General features: G+C 41.8%; 1 protein-coding gene across 4 annotated transcripts in view; it reads left to right on the top strand.

The window, feature by feature from the left end:
- The window catches only part of PPARGC1A (PPARG coactivator 1 alpha), a 662,229-nt gene that overhangs the window by 566,538 nt on the left and 75,549 nt on the right, over positions 1–20,142 (top strand). For all 4 annotated transcript variants that reach the window (XM_059381778.1, XM_059381753.1, XM_059381765.1 and 1 more), the window contains one exon: positions 758–937. In XM_059381778.1, the coding sequence (XP_059237761.1) occupies positions 758–937 (180 nt within the window). The remainder of the gene's footprint in view (positions 1–757; positions 938–20,142) is intronic.

The following is a 20,142-nucleotide window of genomic DNA, read 5'->3' as shown; positions in this document are numbered from 1 at the left end:
CACACCCCCTGACACACATTACTTGCAACTGAAACATAGTGATAGATATAAAGATCATATAGAGAAAAGTATGACTTTTGTCCCCATCTCAAGGAACTTGTTTTTGACCTGTTCAAGATGCTGTGCTATAGCTCATGAAAAGTCAAGTTGAGAGCGAAAGATCGAAATAACAATTCAAGAGAAACGTAGACAAGTAAAAGGGCTTTCCTCATTTGTTCCTAACAGAATTATGTGGATTATAATGGTTAAAATGGGTAAAGTTTTCCTGGTAGAGTTCTTATACTATTGTTTTTCATTGAGTGATTGTTTGTTTTGTTTCTATTATTGTGAGATGGCAAATCCAAGGTAAAATCAAATTTGTATCTTTCCCTCAAAAGCTTATACTCAGGGTAGAGTAAAATTTTGCATATGGTTAACCAGAAAACAACTTGAAACTCAAGTGCTAACCATCAAAAAGGTGCAAATACAGTTGATTTCTAACTGGAAGAATCAGAGAGGGCCTCATGGAAACATGGCACTTATCATGAATTTGGAGGCAGAATTTTGGATGGAATAGATCAGGCACAATATCCTTTAAGAGCAAAGTAAGTAAAGGAATTTGGGATTTTTTTTTTTTTTTTTTCTGGTGACTAAAACCCTGGAAACCAGCTTTGGTGGTGAGGTTGAATTAACCAGGCTTAATTCCTATCACATGCTATTGCAGTTTAATAAATTCCTGCAGTTAATGAAAGCTTTTTTTTCCCCCTGCCTCCTGCAGTGTGCTGCTCTGGTTGGTGAGGACCAGCCTCTTTGCCCAGATCTTCCTGAACTTGACCTTTCTGAACTAGACGTGAACGACTTGGATACAGACAGCTTTCTGGGTGGACTCAAGTGGTGCAGTGACCAATCAGAAATAATATCCAATCAGTACAACAATGAGCCTTCAAACATATTTGAGGTAAGGGCATCCCTTGGTGAATATTATTTTCTCATTGACCTGGGCTTGGGCCACAATATGATTATTGGCCTGAAAGCAGAATGCGTTCTTACTTTGCAGTCATCAAAAGAATTTTTATCACAGGTAGGCATTTCCAGTTTTGTGGAAAAACGATGTTTGCAAAATAAATGGATTTTGTTGTTGTTTTGAGAATTAAGGGGTGGAGGGCCCCCAACAGAGTACATTAAACTGTGTTGAAATACTAAAGGAGTTGTGAAAGAATTAGTGACAACGAAGAACAAAAGTCTAAACCTGTTTATTCCTGTCTATTTCCCACAGAAAAGGGCCTCATGTAAATTAATGTAAAATGTAAAAGAATGCATTTTTTTTAATCCAAGAGATTAGATGTCTACCTTTATTTGCCTCAAAACGTAAGCGAGCAGTTATTCTTATTGTTATTTTGTGATCATACCTCTGATTTCTCTCTGTCATAGAAACTTCGAAACACAGCCGCTCTACTATTTACTTATAAATTAGTGAAAATTTGCTTACCTTTCAATAGTGAGAATTACTTCCCAGGCTCCAGACTCTTATTATAAGCCTACCCTATAATAAGGAATGTTAATCTACTCCTATTAAAGTGTTACTTTGAAAAAAAGTTCTTTCTCACAAGAGCAGCCCTCGTTTACTTGAAAATAAATGGTTTCTTGTAGGGACAGACATCGAGTGCTCTGGCAAACGAATTGAATAAACATTGTCAAATCAACTACTTTTCAATATCACGGCATCCACATCTCCATCATCATCTGACTTCTCCCTAATATGGGCCAGGCTCCATGCAAAGCACTTGAAGTGTATTTTTTAATCCCACCAGCAGAGACATTTTTTAAACCTCAGTGTATTTGGTTGAAATCTCGAGTCATTAAGAAAGCCAATTTTACAATATTTATTGAGTTTTTCCAGCACCCAGCACATAAAAGCCACTGAATAAATGTTTATTGAGTCATTAAGAAAACCAATTTTGCAATACTTACCGGGGTTTTTCAACACCCAGCACACAGAAGGTGTTGAATAAATGTGTGTTGACTAATGAGTGAATAGTGACTATATTAGTATTAATAACAGTAATAATGAATGATAACAACCGCGGCCAACATTTGGAGACCCCCCTGCTCTATAAGTTTCTTCTCACATCTCCCTCAAAACAGCATATTCTTTAGGTACCCTGAGTGTTATTTCCGCTTTGCCTATGCAGACACCGAGTCTCAGAGAGGTTAAGTGATTTTTCCCAAGGCACACAGTTGACAAATAAAGACCAGGTAATTGAACCCCAAATCGACCTGACTTCCTAGTCTATATCACTGATCAAAAAAAAAAAAAAGAAAAAGAAAGAAAAATACAGTAACAGTGAGGTTGGGTGACAACCATCCTTTACAAAGACGTATGAAGCCGCTGCTTTGCTGACTATATTTAAAAATAGAACAGACTCCTTCCTTTCAGTGTTAGTTGACGTGGAAGAAGGGATTGCTGGGTGGGGGAGCTGGGGTGGCTGTAGGTTCTGGCCATAACTAATATCTTCTAAGATGTCTGAACGGAGTCTTAGAAGAGTGCTGAAGGCGGGGGAGTCAGGGCTGTGGAGAAGACACCCTGAAGGTCTGTGGTTAGTTACACTTCCCAGGCTTCTCAGCCAGGTCTTAGAAAGTTCATGTGAGGACTTGGCTAGTTAGAACTGGTAAATTGAACATTCCTCATTCAGTACACTTGTCAGGCGACAGGCCCGTTTTTAAGTCATGCTGCATTAAGTAAATAGTACTTCAAAAAATGTCCATCTCTATAGACCTCTTATCTAAAAATCGGCTATTCCATGTTGGATAATTGCCATGCATTTTGCAGATGACGGCTAGGGAATTACTGATAGTTCGGAGTGGGGGTTCGTCCATGCCTTCCTGGTGGGCTAGTTTCGAAAAATCCCTTCAGCATGACTTCATGTCCCCATGTTTGGTGTGGTGGCATCAGCATCAGTATTTCTCATTTATACCTTTAGGAGACTTTGCTCACCAACTAGTTATATATAGATACTCTAATCTGTACGAAGACATCCCTTTCCCTTCCTTGTATAACTTTCTACCACTGATAGAATTGTTTTCTGTGCTCTAAAACACAAGGTTCATTTAATTTACTTTTTCATGAGCTCATTTTAAACCAGTGACTCTCAACTCAGAGTGTTTTCGCCCCCCCAAGGGACATTTAGCAGTGTCTGGAGATAGGTTTGATGTTTAGGTCTGAAAGTAGAGGCTGCTGCTGGCATTTTGTGGGTAGAGACCAGTGTTGTTGCTAACTTTCCCACAGAGCCCAGGACAGCTTCTCACAACAAAGAACTATTTGGCCCTAAAATGACAATAGTGCTGAGGCTGAGAACCCCTAAAAAAAAAAAAAAGACACTGAAATTCCCTTTTATAAAACAGCTAGGATAAGCTGGTCAGCTTTCAGAGAGAAGATACAGGATCATTAAGAGACAGGATATGAAGAATAGAAGCCACATAAAATTATGGAGATGGCTAGGGCCCTGGGACAGAGATGTCAGGAATTCTCTTAGTGACAGCGAAAGTGACCGTTTAGATAACCTGTAACAATTTTCTCTGATGTCACAAACCTCATTCTTCTTTGCCTGTGCAAAGGGTAAGGCCGTATGTGGCAACACTGTGACACACAGCAGCGGCTTCCCGAGCATTTGCATACAGCCAAGATGCCTCTACTCTTTGCCCTCTAGCGTTAAACTCAGACATCTCTTCTGTAACAGGAGAAAAAAAAATGTGTGTGGAGCATAGGTGGAATTTGAAAATCGTCTCTCCCTGTGAGGGAGGTCCAGAGGCAGACAGTAACCCTTGATGGACCACAGTTCTGGGGTGCTTTCTTCAACGCTGCCTTTCACTGAAGCCCTTCCCAGAGCCTGTGCCTTTAAGCCTCTCCCCGTGGACTTTACCCGTGCTCACTTTCTTCCAGTTCTCAAAGCCCTGCCTCATCACATTTGTGAAGGCCTTGTACTTGAGCAAGCCAAACAGTCACGGTTTCCACCACCTCAGATCTGCCAATAACAAGCATTATCTACTGCTGATTCCCAGAATAAAATGAGGCACCAAGCAGTTCAACACTTTCCCTAACTCCAGTAGCCTATCGATGACACCCCAGGAAACTGGCCACAGGATTTCTGGATTCTAATCAAAGGGGATAGAAAGGGGTATTTAGAGATACAGACAGGATATAGACAGTCTATGGATAGTAGAGCCGAATGTTAAAACCTTGGGGAGTAAATAGAAATTTCTTCCTTTGGCCTCTTCCATACATTTGAATCTAAGTTTAATTTTTATTTGACTTTATTTTTTTTAAGATCTATTTATTTATTTGAGAGAGAGAGAGAGAGAGAGTGCACGCACACAAGCAGGGGAAGGGGCAGACGGAGAGGGAGAGAATCCCAAGCAGACTCCATGCTGAGAGCAGAGCCTGACGCAGGGATTCATCTCACCACCCCAATATCAACCTGAGCTGAAATCAAGAGCCAGCCGCTTCACTGACCAAGGGACCTAGGCACCCCTATTTTTATTTGATTTTAAGAGAAAACAAGAACACAATTGAATGTCCCACTTTAGGAAGGAGTGAATTCCTTAGTGAGAGAAAGAGGTGCCAATATGCAGTTGTCCACGTTCGTTGAGAAACTGGACACACAAACAGCAGTCTCTGGTTACATGACCTATGCTGGATGTGTAAATGCAGGTGACCAGGTTTTATTCAGAAGCCACTTAGAAAAACCAGGTTTTATTCAGAAGCTGTTTGGGTGCAGCCTCTAGTGAATCTGACCCATGTGTCAGGAAAACAGGATGCTGTCTCTGGACAGGTTGGTAGCAAGATTTATGTTTCAGAATATTGCAACATAACTTCCTTCCCTCTCTTGCCTTTGTGCATTGTTTGAAGAAAGGGAATAAAGGAGTGCTTTTACAGCATGGAGGTATGTAAGGATGGGTGGCCCCAGGATTAGTGTAAATAGCACACTGGCCCTTCTGGTCACCACAGGCCCCCTTGTCCCTGCTTCCTTTAAACATCTGCTTTCGATGCCTTCTTGATGCAACTGAATGAGCATCTTCCATTCATTTGTCTGTTACTTCTGAATGCAGCTACTTGGGGTTCTTTAGAACATGGAGATTGAGAATGTAGCTGTTTCTAGGTCATGACTCATAATATGTTCTGAAGTCTGCCTTTGCTAATGGGGAGACAAGGGTCCACAGCTGCAACCAGCATTTATATCAAGGGATCATAGGGGTGCTCAGTAAGGTCTGATACTGTGGACTTTGGCAGGAGATAAAGGGCGAGGTGGTTTCCCGTTATCTGTCTGTAAGGTGTCCTATTGTGCCAACAAGGGAATGGTGGTCGGAAGCATTCGAGAATGCCTGGTTATTCTGGTGGGAATGCAAGTGATTTGATACTTCTTTTAACTTTCAGTTGTATTCTCTCTCTCTCTCTCTCTTTTTTTCTCCCTAAAATGGGCATATGTTACGTACTTATCAAAAAGTTCCAAAGAACTTGGCTATTCAGATGACTGAGCATTTGGGGATCAGAGCACTTGCTTGTCTTGTTCACTGAAGTTTTTCTAGATATTTTGTTGGAAAACAACAGCAAGTAAATATAAAAAAAAAAATTGCAACAAAAGGAATGAATTGGCCATCATGTATTTGCTGATGACATGAATCCCATTAGGTCAAATATAATTACATATAAAGCACAAAGGATCTGTTTCCTAAAGAACCTTAAACCTAGTTTGGGAGGTCAAATGAATTAATGTGAAACAGTTAGCAAACAGCGGAAAACCGTGTTTACATGTGTACGTATATAGATGTTTATTAGCAATTAAAAATAATGTGACACTGTATATTCATGTATATGTGTATATGTGTATTTATATACACAGTTATATACTACATATATTATCAATTGCAGGACTGTGTGTGTGCATATGTACACATATACACGTGTGTGTCTGTGCATGTGTATCCTTGCTAAGGAGGGAAGAAGCAAGAATAACATCACCTAGGTTGATACAAGAATAAGAGTGAAATGTTTTCATAGAGGGGGTATGAAAGCGAGGAGCTCGATTTACCTGAAGTAGAATATGTACTGATGGGAACATAGGAGTAGGAGAAGTAGATTTGGATCTAAGGTGGGTACCTGATTACAGCAGACCGTGAGAACCCAATCGGGAGTGTTTAGAGTTTGCACAGTAGGAGTGAGAGTGCCAGGGAAGAGTTTTAGCAGGAGGGCAATATGATGGAGATTGTATTTAAGAGTGTGTTAATTCCCATAGTTGTAAGAGCCGTGCACAAGCAGAAAGTAGAAGAAACTGGACAGCAGGCCCTGCTGCATTCCGAATCCCATGCAATGCAGGTGCAGGGAAGGGACAAGGTGACAGTAGAGGGGATGGTGTCCAGGGAACAAAGACTTGAAGCACCTTGAAGGAAAATTCCATCAGCCCTGATGAATATGAGTTAGGTTAGGGAGGGAGGTGGCAAAGAATGCTAACTCAAAAATATTCCAAAGAGAATCAGAACTTCATGGATATCTTCCCGGTTATGTTTCTGCTCACCTTTAGGAGCTGAAGTACTTTCTTAAGACTTGTGAGTCATTTTACAAAGGGACTCTCCATCTCTCGGCTGCCTCAGGGGCAGAACATATTTAACCCAATCCACAAATTTACGTGATGTCTGCTTTTTTTCACTTGTCTCCTTGGAGGAAATTCTGCAGCCTTCCATGGTAATGAATTCCTGCTCCTGACTGTGCCTGTGGTCAGACAGACTTTTCTATGAATGGCAAACCTCTTGGAATTTTAACAGAACAACGGAGACAAAAATCTGTGTCAAAACAACCCCACCTTAATTTAATCATCCAGAGAATAAATTCTCCTGTGTTATTCAGAGACTCTGAATTAGTTTACAATAATCACTTCTTTGAGATTTCTGGAATTTCCAATTTGCAATCAATAAATGTTTGTCATTTGAATTAAATTTACAGCCCCCAACCAGATTTTTGCCACACTTGGCAATGACACTTAACAGAGAACATCGACTTCAAGGAAGAAAATAATAGCCATTTAAGTGGGGAGATAATTGGCTGTAACATAAGAACATTGAAAAATGTTGAAACTCATGGAGACTTATGGAGTATTTTAAAAATTTATGTTGTACTTATCTTTGCATTTGTAGTCTACCACAAAATTCCAAATTCTGGGTATAAATCAGTTAGATGTTCATCTTGGAGAGTCACAAATCAGGAAGCAACAATCTGACCCAGCCTCTGTGCTGTTTTATTTTCAGCCTCTACTGTCGGCTTATCTTGCAGGGAGACTAAATAGTGTTTTTCTGTGTGTGTGTGTGTGTGTGTGTGTGACTGTGTGTGTGGTCACCTACACACCTCAGTCAGAAACTATTTTAGACTTCTTGCCTTGATAACATCTGCCTTATCTTGGGAACATCTGGTTTATCACCCTATTTCCTCTCTGCCATTATGCTGACCACTGGAAAAAATATGGCTTAGGAGTTCTGACCCACAGGGCTATGTCTGCTGGAATCAACCCCCACTCATAAATAGTAAGCCGCACATGCTGGTTAATGTGATCATCTTCTACCACCACCAAATTTGCTGGGTTTTGCTTTTTTTTTTTTTTTTAAGATTTTATTTGTTTATTTGACAGACAGAGATCACAAGTAGGCAGAGAGGCAGGCAGAGAGAGAGAGAGAGAGAGGGAAGCAGGCTCCCTGCTGAGCAGAGAGCCCGCTGCGGGACTCGATCCCAGGACCCTGAGATCATGACCTGAGCCGAAGGCAGCAGCTTAACCCACTGAGCCACCCAGGCGCCCCCTGGGTTTTGCTTTTGTTAATGTAAGCTGCGGTTATAAGAGATGGGGTTGACTGCTGTTTTTCATGGAAGTTGATCCAGTTCTTAGCCATTTGCAATTTGGAAAGTGAGAATCTATATGTTTAATTAGGCACAATGATTATGGAATGTACTGTGTGTGTGTGTGTGTGTGTGTGTGTGTGTGCCTGTGTGTGTGTGTGTGTTTCGAGTACAAGCCAATTATTTCATGCCAGGTACTCTAGATGCTCCCAGATGTAGTTGAACCATTTTATAGGCATAGCTTGGGTTTTTCCCACCTTCTGCATTCTCCAGAGGGTCATTTCCCTAACAATGACTCTGCCTAGATTTCTTTGGGGCCCGACAAGTGGAGACCCACATTCCTGAGGAGGAAAACCTAGGGAGGAATCAGGAAAAAGTGGTTCATTGCCTCTTAGATTTACTTGGAAGATATTAGTGTAGGTTAAAGTAATCAGGATTCAGGATGCTGGATTGGACAAACTGTCTATTTGTATAGCAATGGTGTGTGCTTGTCTAGTAGCCTTACACATATGTCGTATCTGTTTGTCCATGTCCGCCTGTCTATATGCAGTGTCGCGGAGACACAGCCCAGCAGATGGCTCCCCTCTGAATGAGATCAACACACAAAGCAGATAAAAAGATGAACTTTCAAGATCGAGTTGTTAAACAGAGAGCCAAATTGTTCTTCTACTCTTCCCTACTCCAGACTTCACATTTTTAACAAGGTTAATTTGTCCCTATAATTATGTGCCTATTCTTTTAGCAATGAAAACTTTTATTGTGGGTTTTAGAAAATGAATTGCCTGCGATGTAAAACAATTTTGTAAGGACCATTTTTTTCCCCCTTCTTCTTTAACCCGTGAGGTTACTTTCAACATTGTGTACTCTGATGTATAGTTTTGAAAGCAAAGCAGGGAAACTGTCTTTTCCTGTAGCCTGCCAGAGATACTGAATTACAAGTAGTAGAATGAGTGCTAGGGAAAGGGGAAGAGAGGTACACAGTGAAATAAATACACAATCTCACTCTCGGCAAGGGCAAAACTTTATGAAGATAAATGACTTCTTATCCATTACGCCATTTGTCCCAAAACAACCATCGAGATACTTTTGGGCCTTTTCTAAGTGATAGAACAATTTGCATAGTTGGAGATTCTGAACACTATTACCTTGTAGATCTGCCCATCTCCATTACTACTGCAAGTTACTCATTCAAGATTTGTGGCTGGATGGGTTAATGAATTACCAGATCTTGCGTAAAATGACTTGGCCTGACTTTTAAACGACTACTTTTTTTACGGGGGGGGGGGGCAGTCTTATGATTGGTGTTAATTGGCTCTAGAGACAAGCCTCCTATAGATTTTTATTTTCCCCAGAAAAAAATTTTGTTTGTTCTGTATAACCTCCTCCCCTTTTTCATTCCCTTCCAAAGATACGCTCAGTTCAAGGAGCTGCATGCCGGGTGACAGGGCCGGAGGAGGGGCAGGAGACTCAGCAGCCCCATCTTTGGGGGCTGATGCCTTTCCTTGTGCTGAATCAGCACGATTTATCAGAGCCCCGTCTTCAGCCCAACTAAGTTTAGAGTGAGTTCCTTGGTGTTCCTCACACAATATGCGTAGCTGGAGCTCTGAACTTTGAAGGAAAGCCTCAGAGCAATTTGCAAAGTGCTGGTGCTTAGTGAATACTAAATTACATTTAGGAAATAGTCGGCTGCTACCAGTTAGACTTCATTTTTATTCTTGACACAGACACCTAAATCAGAGAACAGTAACATTTCAGAGATTATGGAAGCAGTTTGGGTATGTTCCAACACTATAATAGGATCAGAATTTTAAGGCCTTTTGTATTATTACCAATAGTCACTTAGTTTCTGCTGCAGTGTACTTTGTAGGGAATTACAGCTTTTACTAAAAAGATTAAAATGCTATTATGCAAATGATTGCAGTATGTTATTATGTTTACAAATTAACATCCATGGCTCAACACACAAATTAACTAACTATTCTATCTATGTTATTAAGGATTTAATAAAGTAACTGTTAATAAAAATGGGTAGCTTGGAACACTTAATAGGAAACAATTGTGATTTAACACAGAACTCAAGCCTCGTGTTTAATGTTCTAGGTGATAGAATGGTAAAATCAAGTTGAGCAAAGCACACAGAAGAACCGGGACCATGTGAGCGGTAGACTTGCTCAGCAGAGATGCTGACGACCACGAATTAAGTAGCTTCAGGCTACAATGTACAGTGGGCGGCACATCAATAAATCTAAGCAAAGCACACAAACCATCTTCTATTAATAAATAGTTCATTGAAATGATAATTGCCCTCCATTCTTTGTTGAGATGCTCCATGCACGCAGGGAACGCTTACATTATTCTAAAATGGAGCTCAGAGCAAATTTCGATGTGGCGAATGGGTTTTAGCTGCAGAATATCGCTGTGTGATAAAAGAGGAGAAGGCTAGGCTCAGACTAAGATGACTTTACAAACAGGCTGAAAATTGCTATTCTTGGCTGTTCATAAGAGATCATAAAAGCAAGGAGATAAGAACTGCCAAGGTCCCTGAGAAATGAATGTATGTGATTATGTTATCGTGTGGGTTGGGCTTACTAGACAGACCAACAACACCTTTGCTTTAGTCCAACAGGAAAATTATTCAGAGTTGCGGTTTGGGGATAGCAAACTCTGTTAGAATGGGGAAGTTCCAGAACACTGTAATTAACATGTTTCCAAAGAGACTCGGGATGCCAGTCACCGAATCCTTTGCTAGATCTCAAAATAAGAGCCAGAAGTATCACCCAATGCTAAGCCAACAAACAAACAACAAGAACACAAAACAATTACTAGACAATCCTGGAACAACTTAACTGAAAGTTTAAATGTCGGGGGCTTATTTTTCTTAGCCAAGTAAAACTGTTGGAGACTCCGAATATAAACAATATCCTTTTTAAGTCAACCTAAAAATAAATAATCAGATAAAAAAATAAGTCAACAATTACCTTTTCAGGTCTCCCTATGGAGGGCAGCTAACCTGAGCTTCTTAGAGGGACTATCTGGGTGTACTTGAGAAACAAGAGCAGGGAAGCAACCACAAACCTGGTCAAGGTCTGTGTCCTTGCATACAATACAAGCAATTTATTTTGTTCCAAATAGCACCTCTGTTGTTGGAAAACTATTTATGCAAATTTTTGATATCTAGCTTTAGCAAGGGGCCTGGCTCCTTCATTTCCTTCCACATTTGGATAAATTGTGTTGTTCTTCACTCTTCCAAATTTGTCCTTGTGGAAGGGAACACTTGCAAATTGGTTGAAGCTCGCTAAGGGAAAGAAAGGGTTGGGGGGGGTAGCGGGAAGAGGAGGAAACAACAACAACAACAACAACAACCCAACCGAAAACACTTGCTGGGACAGCTTCTGAGTTGATGGTCTGTGGCCGTGCTCCCTTCCCAGGCCCCTAATCAAGCAAATGGTACAGTCCTGTTATGCAGGTACTCAGGAACCCTTGCCAACAGTCACGTGACAAAACCAAGGTTTAAAGTACTTTCTGGAACTCTAAGCAGCATGGTGGAAATGCGTCCCTGTAGGCATGCAGATGCATTCTCTTTCTTTCTTTTTTCCTTCTTCTCCTGCCTCCTCCTCCTTCTCCTCTCTTCTTCTTCTTCTTCTTCTTCTTCTTTTTAGGAAAACAAAAAGCGATACTTGCCATAGAAGGGTGGTAAAATAATTAGTCCAGTAGACAAATGCCTTGGCCCATGTTTAAACAGAGCTCTAAGGACATGGTGTTCTCAACAGCCACATATCTAAATACAAGCCAGTGTCAGCTGCCATGCAGACCAGAATGTCATAGCCCGTTCTCACATAGGTCATCGCCGATCCATTTTGGTCACAGTCACACTGCACATCTGTTTCTGCGCGCTGCAGCTTCTTAAGGTGGTATTTGGACTTCGTAAGAACACAAACAACCAAGCTATAAATTCCCACTGCTGGAGTTATTTTGAATAAGTGTATACTGTTTCATATTTATAATGGCGAGGCTTCATAATATTCACAGCGAATATATAACACCGATCAGTTCAACAAGCATGAAATTGTATGTTGTCAACTTGTCACATAAATAGAGTCATATTCAGGCTTGCGATAATGTTGAACTAACATTTTTTCCCCCACCGTTGTCGAGAGGGTCACAAAAAAGTGGGGAGGTAGCACTTCCTTTGGGGAGATAAACAGAGAGGGCCACTGTAGAGTTGATATTGGTGTTGATGGGGCCCTTTCCTTCCTTCCCTCCAAAGCACTTGTTTTTCTCGGGTGAATGCTAATTGGCTAAGCTAGTGTGTTTCTTTGTCATCCAACGGTATCATTTTCAGCCAGTGCTAGAAAGCTTTTTTGGGTTGTGTATGTGTGAGTAGCTTTTTCTGTTCTCCTTTAAAACTTTTTTTTTTTTTTTTTTCTATTCTTGGAGCGCAAATCAGCGCTAATTGTCATGAAATTCTCTAGTTCCACTCTGGCAAGCTTCCTTGTTGTCTCTGCACCTCAGTTAACTCTTAATTCATTACCAAATCACTGGCGAAAGCTCAGCGTTTTGAGTGAACTCTCCTGCCATAGAGGAGTTAGAGAGGGGGAGAACGGACATTATTGACCATCGTGCACCTTAGCGAAAGGGGAAGAGAGAACAGAGGAAGTGCCCTCACCAGGACCTAAGGAGTCTTGGCAGAGACCACTTCCCTTAGTGGCTGATAGTTCTGCACCAGAGGCAAGAGTAGAAGCTGATGCTGAGTACTTTTTCACTTTTGAGAGGTCCTTAGATGGGTTCAATCCTCCCCATCTTCCTCAGATGGTCTGAAGACAGAAAGTGTCGCAGGCCGCATCTGCAAGCCTGACGGTTTATCCTGTTAAGTCGCTGACTCAAAACCTCAGGGCCTTGCATTGGAAGGCAGGTATTAGCAAGGATTGTTACTCCCCACTGGTCGTTTCATTCCACATCACTTGTGATATAGGTGGTTCTGCTTTCTCGTATGGTTTCCAAGTTTTGCATAGTTTCACATGGCTTCCTACTTCTGGATTTTAAAAGTTAAAAGCTAAATAAGTTTAAAAGTTAAATAAGTTATTACTTATTTACCCATCCATCAAAAAATAATTATTGCCAACTGCTAGTGTGCTCACATCCTTGCCAATTTCTGCGGAGACAGTGGAGAGTAGACACAGTCTGTGGCATCATGGAGCTCATGGTTAGTGATAAAGGCAGGTCAGTAAAATCAAGTGAGATAGATGGTCTGAGAAAGGAAGCAAAGCAGGGACTTTCTCCACCTGCTCGTTATCCTGGTCTTCACAAATAGATCAATTCTACCCTTTCTCTGAATTGGTATGCTTATTATCTTCAGAATGGCCTTCCCCTTGAAGTGAAATTTTTCTGGAGAGCATTTCTCCTTGTCATTGGGGCTGTCGATGCCAAAGGGAGAGCCCAGTCATGGGGCCCCACAAGCGCAGGGCAGTGGGACAGAGTGTTTGAAATCGGGAGACCTGAGATGTCTGGTGTTCTACGTGTAGTGCATTAAGGAAAACAGCAGTTTGCTCACTGGAATGGCTGAGGGAAGGCAAGAAGAAGCCAGCCCAAGGGGAGAGAGCAAAGCTGTCAGCAGAAAGTTCTTTTGCTGGGCTGATGTGACCAGAATATTATGCCCTTGTCCAAGTATGTGGGGCTCCTTTGGATGAAACTGTTCTGTACCATTTTAGGCCTGTTGACCTTTCTTTCTGAAAATGGTATTTCTGTCCAGCCAGCAGGGCTGACATGCTTTTGCCTATATGTGACATCCTGAATATGTGGGCTTTCTGTCTCTTAGAACCCTCTGCTCATTGCCTCATGGGATAGTCCAACACAGGGTCCGTCTGGTTCCCTTGATGGAGGCCCACACAGATAGACTCTAGATCTATCCTTTTCTTCTCTGTGGAAGTACCAAGCATTACACCCCTACTGAGCTGTAGTCAATATTTCCTATAATACCTTGGCCTAAGTCTCTTCTCCCCAGTCATTTCATTTCTGCTTCTGAGTGGTGCTTAGGTTGGGAAAAAAGGTGCCTCTATTCTAAGAATGCCCTTGGTTTTTCCACGGGCTCTTGGCCTAAGGACATTAGCTTCCCTGGGTACCATTTCATTTGTTCAGATGTGAAGTTGGAGCTTCTCTTTTCCAGACATAGTTCTCCAGGGTGTCCAGGGATCCTGGCCAGATCAGATTCGGTCCAGAAATGTTCTCATGTCAGGATCCTCTTGTGTCTTGCCAGCACATGCTTAGCGGGGACACCCTGCTCTTGTCTGAGCTGCATCTCTCTGCCTGGTTTTTAATTTCAGACGGTGCTGCCTGATGGGCAGGCTCGCCTCCTGTTCCTTCTGGAGGAGAGTCTGGGCAAATGCCTGAGCATTTAAATGCAACCATGCTGCATGGGCTAAGTGACTGCTCTCTCCTGCTGCTCCCCAATTCCAGGGTTCTACGGGCAGCAGATTTGAGAGTTACCCGAGGTCATGGTGCCTCCTGTTCTAGCTCCTTTAATCCTGTCACCCGGCAGTCCCACCAACGTGGCTGAGGTGGCTGCCCCTGTCCTACAGGAATTTGTGTCAGTGTCTCCTAGGACAAATCTAGTCTGGCGGCTTTGCTGTATTGGTTCCACTGAAAGTTTTGACAAAGACATTCTGTCTGCACGGAACTGAAGAGTGGTCTGTGGTTAGATGCATTGGGAGGTAACGGAATGTTGCCTGGTCTTGGCAGATAACGGAGTCTGGTCATCCACATGGCATGATCCAAGCGCCATTTAATTTGTCTTTGAATGGCAAATGTGTTTCTTCTCTGAGTCAGCAAAAGTCTCGATACCCTCCAGCGGTACCGTGTGACCTCCCTGCTGCTTTTGTGATACAGAAAAACAAAACACTGATCCCGCGCTTTCCCTTTAGTTGCGGGTTCATTTTTATTTCCAGCTACATGCTTCATAGCTGAAAGAGAAGATGTATGTTCCACAGATAGGATGCATTTTTACTTAATCACAGTGGTTATTTTTATAATTCATATGAGGAGACCTCATTTCTTTGGCCATTATTAACTTAGTATTATTAATTGTCTGAAACATAGCTGAGAAACACACCATTTGTAAAAGTGTCTTGGCAGAGCCAAACCAGAGGCAGAAAAATCACACCCTCATACTTAATGCATTTTATTCCCAGATAAGCTTCTCCAGCCCTCACTTACCACTGGCTTCCTTTTGTTTTACTTACAATTTAAACCAATCTAGTTATCTGTTTTCCGAGCACATGGGAGATTAGAAGAAATGATTTAGGAAGTTAATGAGCTGGTAGAGGCAAGGAGATCATAGCAGGAAGTGGGCCCTGACCAAAAGAGATGAGACAAATAAAATGATAAAAAGCAGGCAAACACTCAAAATGGGACTGTCCAGGACTATTGAGCTGGAGGACACATAGACCTGTACTTCTCAGGGCTGCGTTTCTAAATAGCTCCCTACAGTCATTTCGCAGGGTCACACAATGCTACAGAAATCAGATCTCTTCATTTTTGAGATGGGAGAAATGTGAAAATGATTTTGAAATCTTTCCATTCAATGCTTTAATAAAAAGTGGGGTCCTTGAGCAAGTCAACTTCTCGATTCATCTGCACACATGCCTATGTGTATTAATGCCCGATGAGAAGAGATAAATGAGACATATATACAAACAGACATGCACATTTTTAGATCTGGAAGATGTGGAGTTTTGATGTCATTCTGTAAAACTATCCTGTGTAACAGCACTAAGTAAGACAATGCTCCATGAAATGTTGAACTTCATTGTATGATCTGTCAGATTACTGGCTCCCTTAAAAAATACAACTGTTAGAATTTCCTCTGATAAAGAGGCTGCTGATTTTTTTTTTTTTTCTCTTGTCAATAGTAAAGCTCTTTGGCTATAGGGCCATTAGTCAAGACAAATACAGCTCAGCAGAGTTATTCTTAAATCAGTAACTCCCCACATTCCTTTGGAATGGAATTACCTAGACGTTCCCCCTTTGTTGCTTTCTTACCCAGGTCCCAAATAAACTCACCATGCCAACAGTGCATAATTCACGTGCATATATTCATTCAGAGGACACTATATTGAAATATCAGCACCCTAGGCAATTCCCTCTTTTTTCCCATTTTGTCTGGAGATCCTTAAAAATAAACCACTAAACTTAGGGCTAAAAAAGTAATCATTAAAATGTGCTGTTTGATTTTAGATGTAGGGTTTTAGCTAATGTGCAGGACTGAGTTCCCTAAATGTAATTTCTGTCTAGAAACCCAAGGAAGGCTGTAACTGTAACTTCTTTATCCAAACTCTGTGCCCCAGCTGTGCTACCTTTCACCTGAAGGGACAGAATGGACAGCTTGAATTTCTCCATATGGACCCGGAGCTTTGGTTAGGCCATGACCCCTTATTAATATTCAAACTTTGGCAATTTCAAAGAATGCTGTCCACCCTGACTACTGTAAGCAGCTCAGCTCCCCTGGTACTTTCTCATGCTTATCCTTTGTACGAAGGCATTTGTGTCTCCCTTCATGTCCCTTTCAGGAGTAATTCTTCCCTTGTTCAATTTTTCCCTTTCTCTTTATGGCTGTCATAATAGCCCCTGATACAGTCAGGCGGCGATGACCCTGTCCATCACTCACCTGCAAGCTATTCTTGAACTAGCGGATGGTCCCTGAGTGACCAGATTAATTGTGCCGGTGGTGGGTCTTTCCACCCGACCTTTCATCCAGTAGCATAAAAGCTGATTCCAGGCTGTGTGCAAGTCTGGCTTCCCTGCCATCTCGGGGCCCTCCATGGAGCCAAGCAGTGGAAAGGAGAGCATCAATGCAAATTAAGTACAGAGGCAGGGATAGCTGGGTAGGTGGGTAGCTGGGGTTACCAGAAGGGAAATCTGTCCTCTTCTGAGTGCCAGTGGGAAGGAGTCTGAAGGAGTGAGTCCAAAGGAAGTTTTCCAGAGATAGGATTTTCATAAACTGCATTATAACAATGGAGTACTGTAAAGGTGGTTCGTGCTGGTCTGCGTTCAGTTGGAGCCTTTATCAGGCAAGGGAAAAATGATTCATTCCCTAAATGTAGAAAAGCGTTTGTGACCCTTCTTGGGGACCGAGTAAGTTTTAATTGTTATGCACGCAAAAGAGCAGCTCCTCCTTTTGTGAAGGCCTTTGAATTGTGGCTGGGGCTGTGTAGATGTTAGCTTTCAGGCAGTGTCCCTCAAGCTATATTACAAAGTGTGTGAGGGAAAGGATGGGTCCTAAGTGGGGGCCTCACACCTGGCCGGCGCCGTACCTGTGAGGAATTCTAGTTAATGGCTGGGTTTGCAGTGGTTCTCCCAAATTCAGACGGAGAAGGAGAGAGGGAGAGAGAGGGAATAAAATGACCTTCCCAGCCATTCAGACCCATCGTGCTAAAAATAAGACACATCAAAGATCTGAGAGTGCATTCTCCCAGAGATGGTTTGCAAATAGAGCCAACAGTGACAGCACTATGTTGTGTGGCTGCCAGAAAGGCTATGAACTTACCTTCTAATTCACTTGCTGCTCAGGTGAAGATATCCGGGTGGTTTGCATGGCAGCTGGGAGCCACATGGCTGTGTTAAGCCACTGTCTGTTGGCATGTGTAAACACTATTATTACACATTTATAATGGGTGTTAAGTATTCCCTCTTGTTCCCTTTGGGAGAGATGGGTATTTCTCCCATGCAATGAAGAGCTAAAGAATTGATATCTTTTCAGGGTTCCAGAGCATCAGGGGATCTCTGCCTCTGTATGAGGAATCAGCTGTTACCTGGGAGTTCATGAACATGCACAGCAGTAGGTTCCCAGTACACTGTCCCCATCCCGGTGCCCATATTCCCTGGCCTGTTTTAACTCTCTCAACAGATGTAGGCATCCAATTTTTACAAATATTTTGTTCTTGTTGTAGTTTCCTTGTCAAAAATCATAATGGGAGGAATTCACCCCTCGTAGAAAACTGACGGCATGATTATACAAGTTTCTCGTGCCATAGTTTTCTGGCAGTTACGTGATTTCTTATAAGAATTACACACAAAGGCTGGAAAGAAATGGTGGGCTGGCGAAGGACCACTCATTTCCCAAGGTGTCTGGGCTTTTCAGAAGTTGTGAATGTTTTTGGCCTTGCTTTCCTTTATAGGCCCGGGATCGTTGAAACCAGGGTGCAAAAATAGCCAAGAGGATCCCGTTAACCTGAATTACTTCATAGTTTTTGTAGAGCAATTGAATTCATGGACATTTTTGCTATTTTAGCAAAGACCTTGGTGAGTTGTCTTTGTTAGAAGGGAACGGTTTGATCAGCCCAGGGTTTTAGGCTGACTCATGTGTTATAATTCAGGATGCTGTTATATAGAACACTCTAAACCAGAAACTGATTTTATTCCTTGATCTACTTAAAAACTATGTAAAAAGCACCAGCTGTGTGCCAGGTTCTCATTCAGCTACTCAAAATACTGAGATGTATGTACTATGTACATAATACTTCAGACAGAGGAGTTGGCTGTCCAGAAAAAAAAGACAGATTTTTTTTAAATTTTTTATTTTTTATAAACATATATTTTTATCCCCAGGGGTATAGGTCTGTGAATCTCCAGGTTTACACACTTCACATCACTCACCAAAGCACATACCCTCCCCAAGAAAAAGACAGATTTAACTACTTTGAAGATAATGGGCTGAATTCTGTGGTCAGGCTAGCAATGACATACCATGAAGACACCAACAGAGAAGGAAAGATGGCTGCTAAGACAGAGAGGAAAATTGGTAAGTGCTGGTGGATTATTTAGCCATGAGCGTGATCTCGCCAGAAGTTAAACATTCCTATTGAACTATAAAATGTGGTGAACTGAATTTCTCACCCCACAGGAGGAACACAGAATAATCAGGAAAAAGCACGCACATAGTAGGCTCTTAACTAACATTCCTAGCAAGGCCTGTCTACCTTGGGCTTGGCAGTCCAACAGCTCATTAGATTTTAACAAAAGCGGCAGAGCTGAATAAGAATTCCTCCGTCAGGCACCCTGGGCACCATCTCTGCGAGCCAATGTGATATATAGAATTCGAAGTGAATTAAATAGTCAGCTACAGCAAGCCAAACTTAAAAAAAGCCCTGAAATGACCAAAAATGGAAACATATTACAGTTATCTGCATTCACAGTACAGAACAAGTTTGGTCGTATTTAAGATAATTCTCTAGTGCCTGCTATTTTTAGCCCAAGGGTAAGCTCCTCTAAGAGTCTTTCAGCATTGCAACCCTTTAACCTGGCCTGACAAACTAAGCCAATAAGCTGTCTGATTTTCCCCGTCCGTCCGGGAGGAAGAGAGATAGCTAAAACAAACCATTTGCGGGGAAAATGTTCGGCCTATCTTGTATTAAGAGCTTTTTTCATATAGATTTTTAAAACATCCCAATATTAAGTGTTGCCTGTCAGAGACCAAAATGTCAAGCTTTGCTGTTTTGAAATTGTAGGCTCATGGTTATAAAAAGAGGATTTTATAGGCCTAGTCTAATGGAAATAAACATTACTCCATTACCTTCGGTAAAACCAAATCTTTACAGTTCAAGCTATCATTATTAGTGTCTATGAGAAGAAAGAAACGTTTCCAGGGGGTTTATTTATTTTTTTTGGGCAAAGAAAGACTGGCGAGCTGTACCATAGCAAATGAAAGTTTTCTTAAAGCTTTCCCCTCAGTGACTTTGCAGTGTGTAATTTAAAAGCAGAAAGCAAAGAAAATGCAGTTTTAAACACTAGCTTGGCTATTCCTGGTATCTCTCTTTCTTATATATTAACAACCCTTTGTGAAACTATTGCTCTTATCCATTCTTGTCTGCCTGTCTCTATACAGTATATGCAAACGGCTTTATCAGCTCTCTGCTCTTCACACTTTTTTCTTAGTATGTGTGTGTATAAGTGTGTGTGTGTGTGTGTGTGTGTGTGTGTGTTGTGTGTGGTGGCGGAGGTGTGAGCCATCTCAGTTTAAACTGTATGACCGCATATGGGGACACTTAAAAAAATGTCTTATTTTCTACTTGGTTCACCAGAAACAATGCGGCTAATCATCCAAGTTTAAGATTGTTCCAAGGTTGACCCGTTTACTGAAATTCGGAAGACTGAATTTGTTGGTTCAATATGGGGTAGATTTTAGCTACAGATGCTACCTGTCAGGCAGACAACTGCCAGATAGTTATTGAGCTCATAGGATATGCAAGGTGTTTGTGGAAGTATTTTGGGAAGGGGAGGGGAGGTAGAAAGGGGAT

Source organism: Mustela nigripes, chromosome 1, assembly GCF_022355385.1.
Source record: "Mustela nigripes isolate SB6536 chromosome 1, MUSNIG.SB6536, whole genome shotgun sequence".
Classification (NCBI taxonomy): domain Eukaryota; kingdom Metazoa; phylum Chordata; class Mammalia; order Carnivora; family Mustelidae; genus Mustela; species Mustela nigripes.
This window is presented reverse-complemented; position numbering and strand designations above follow the sequence as displayed.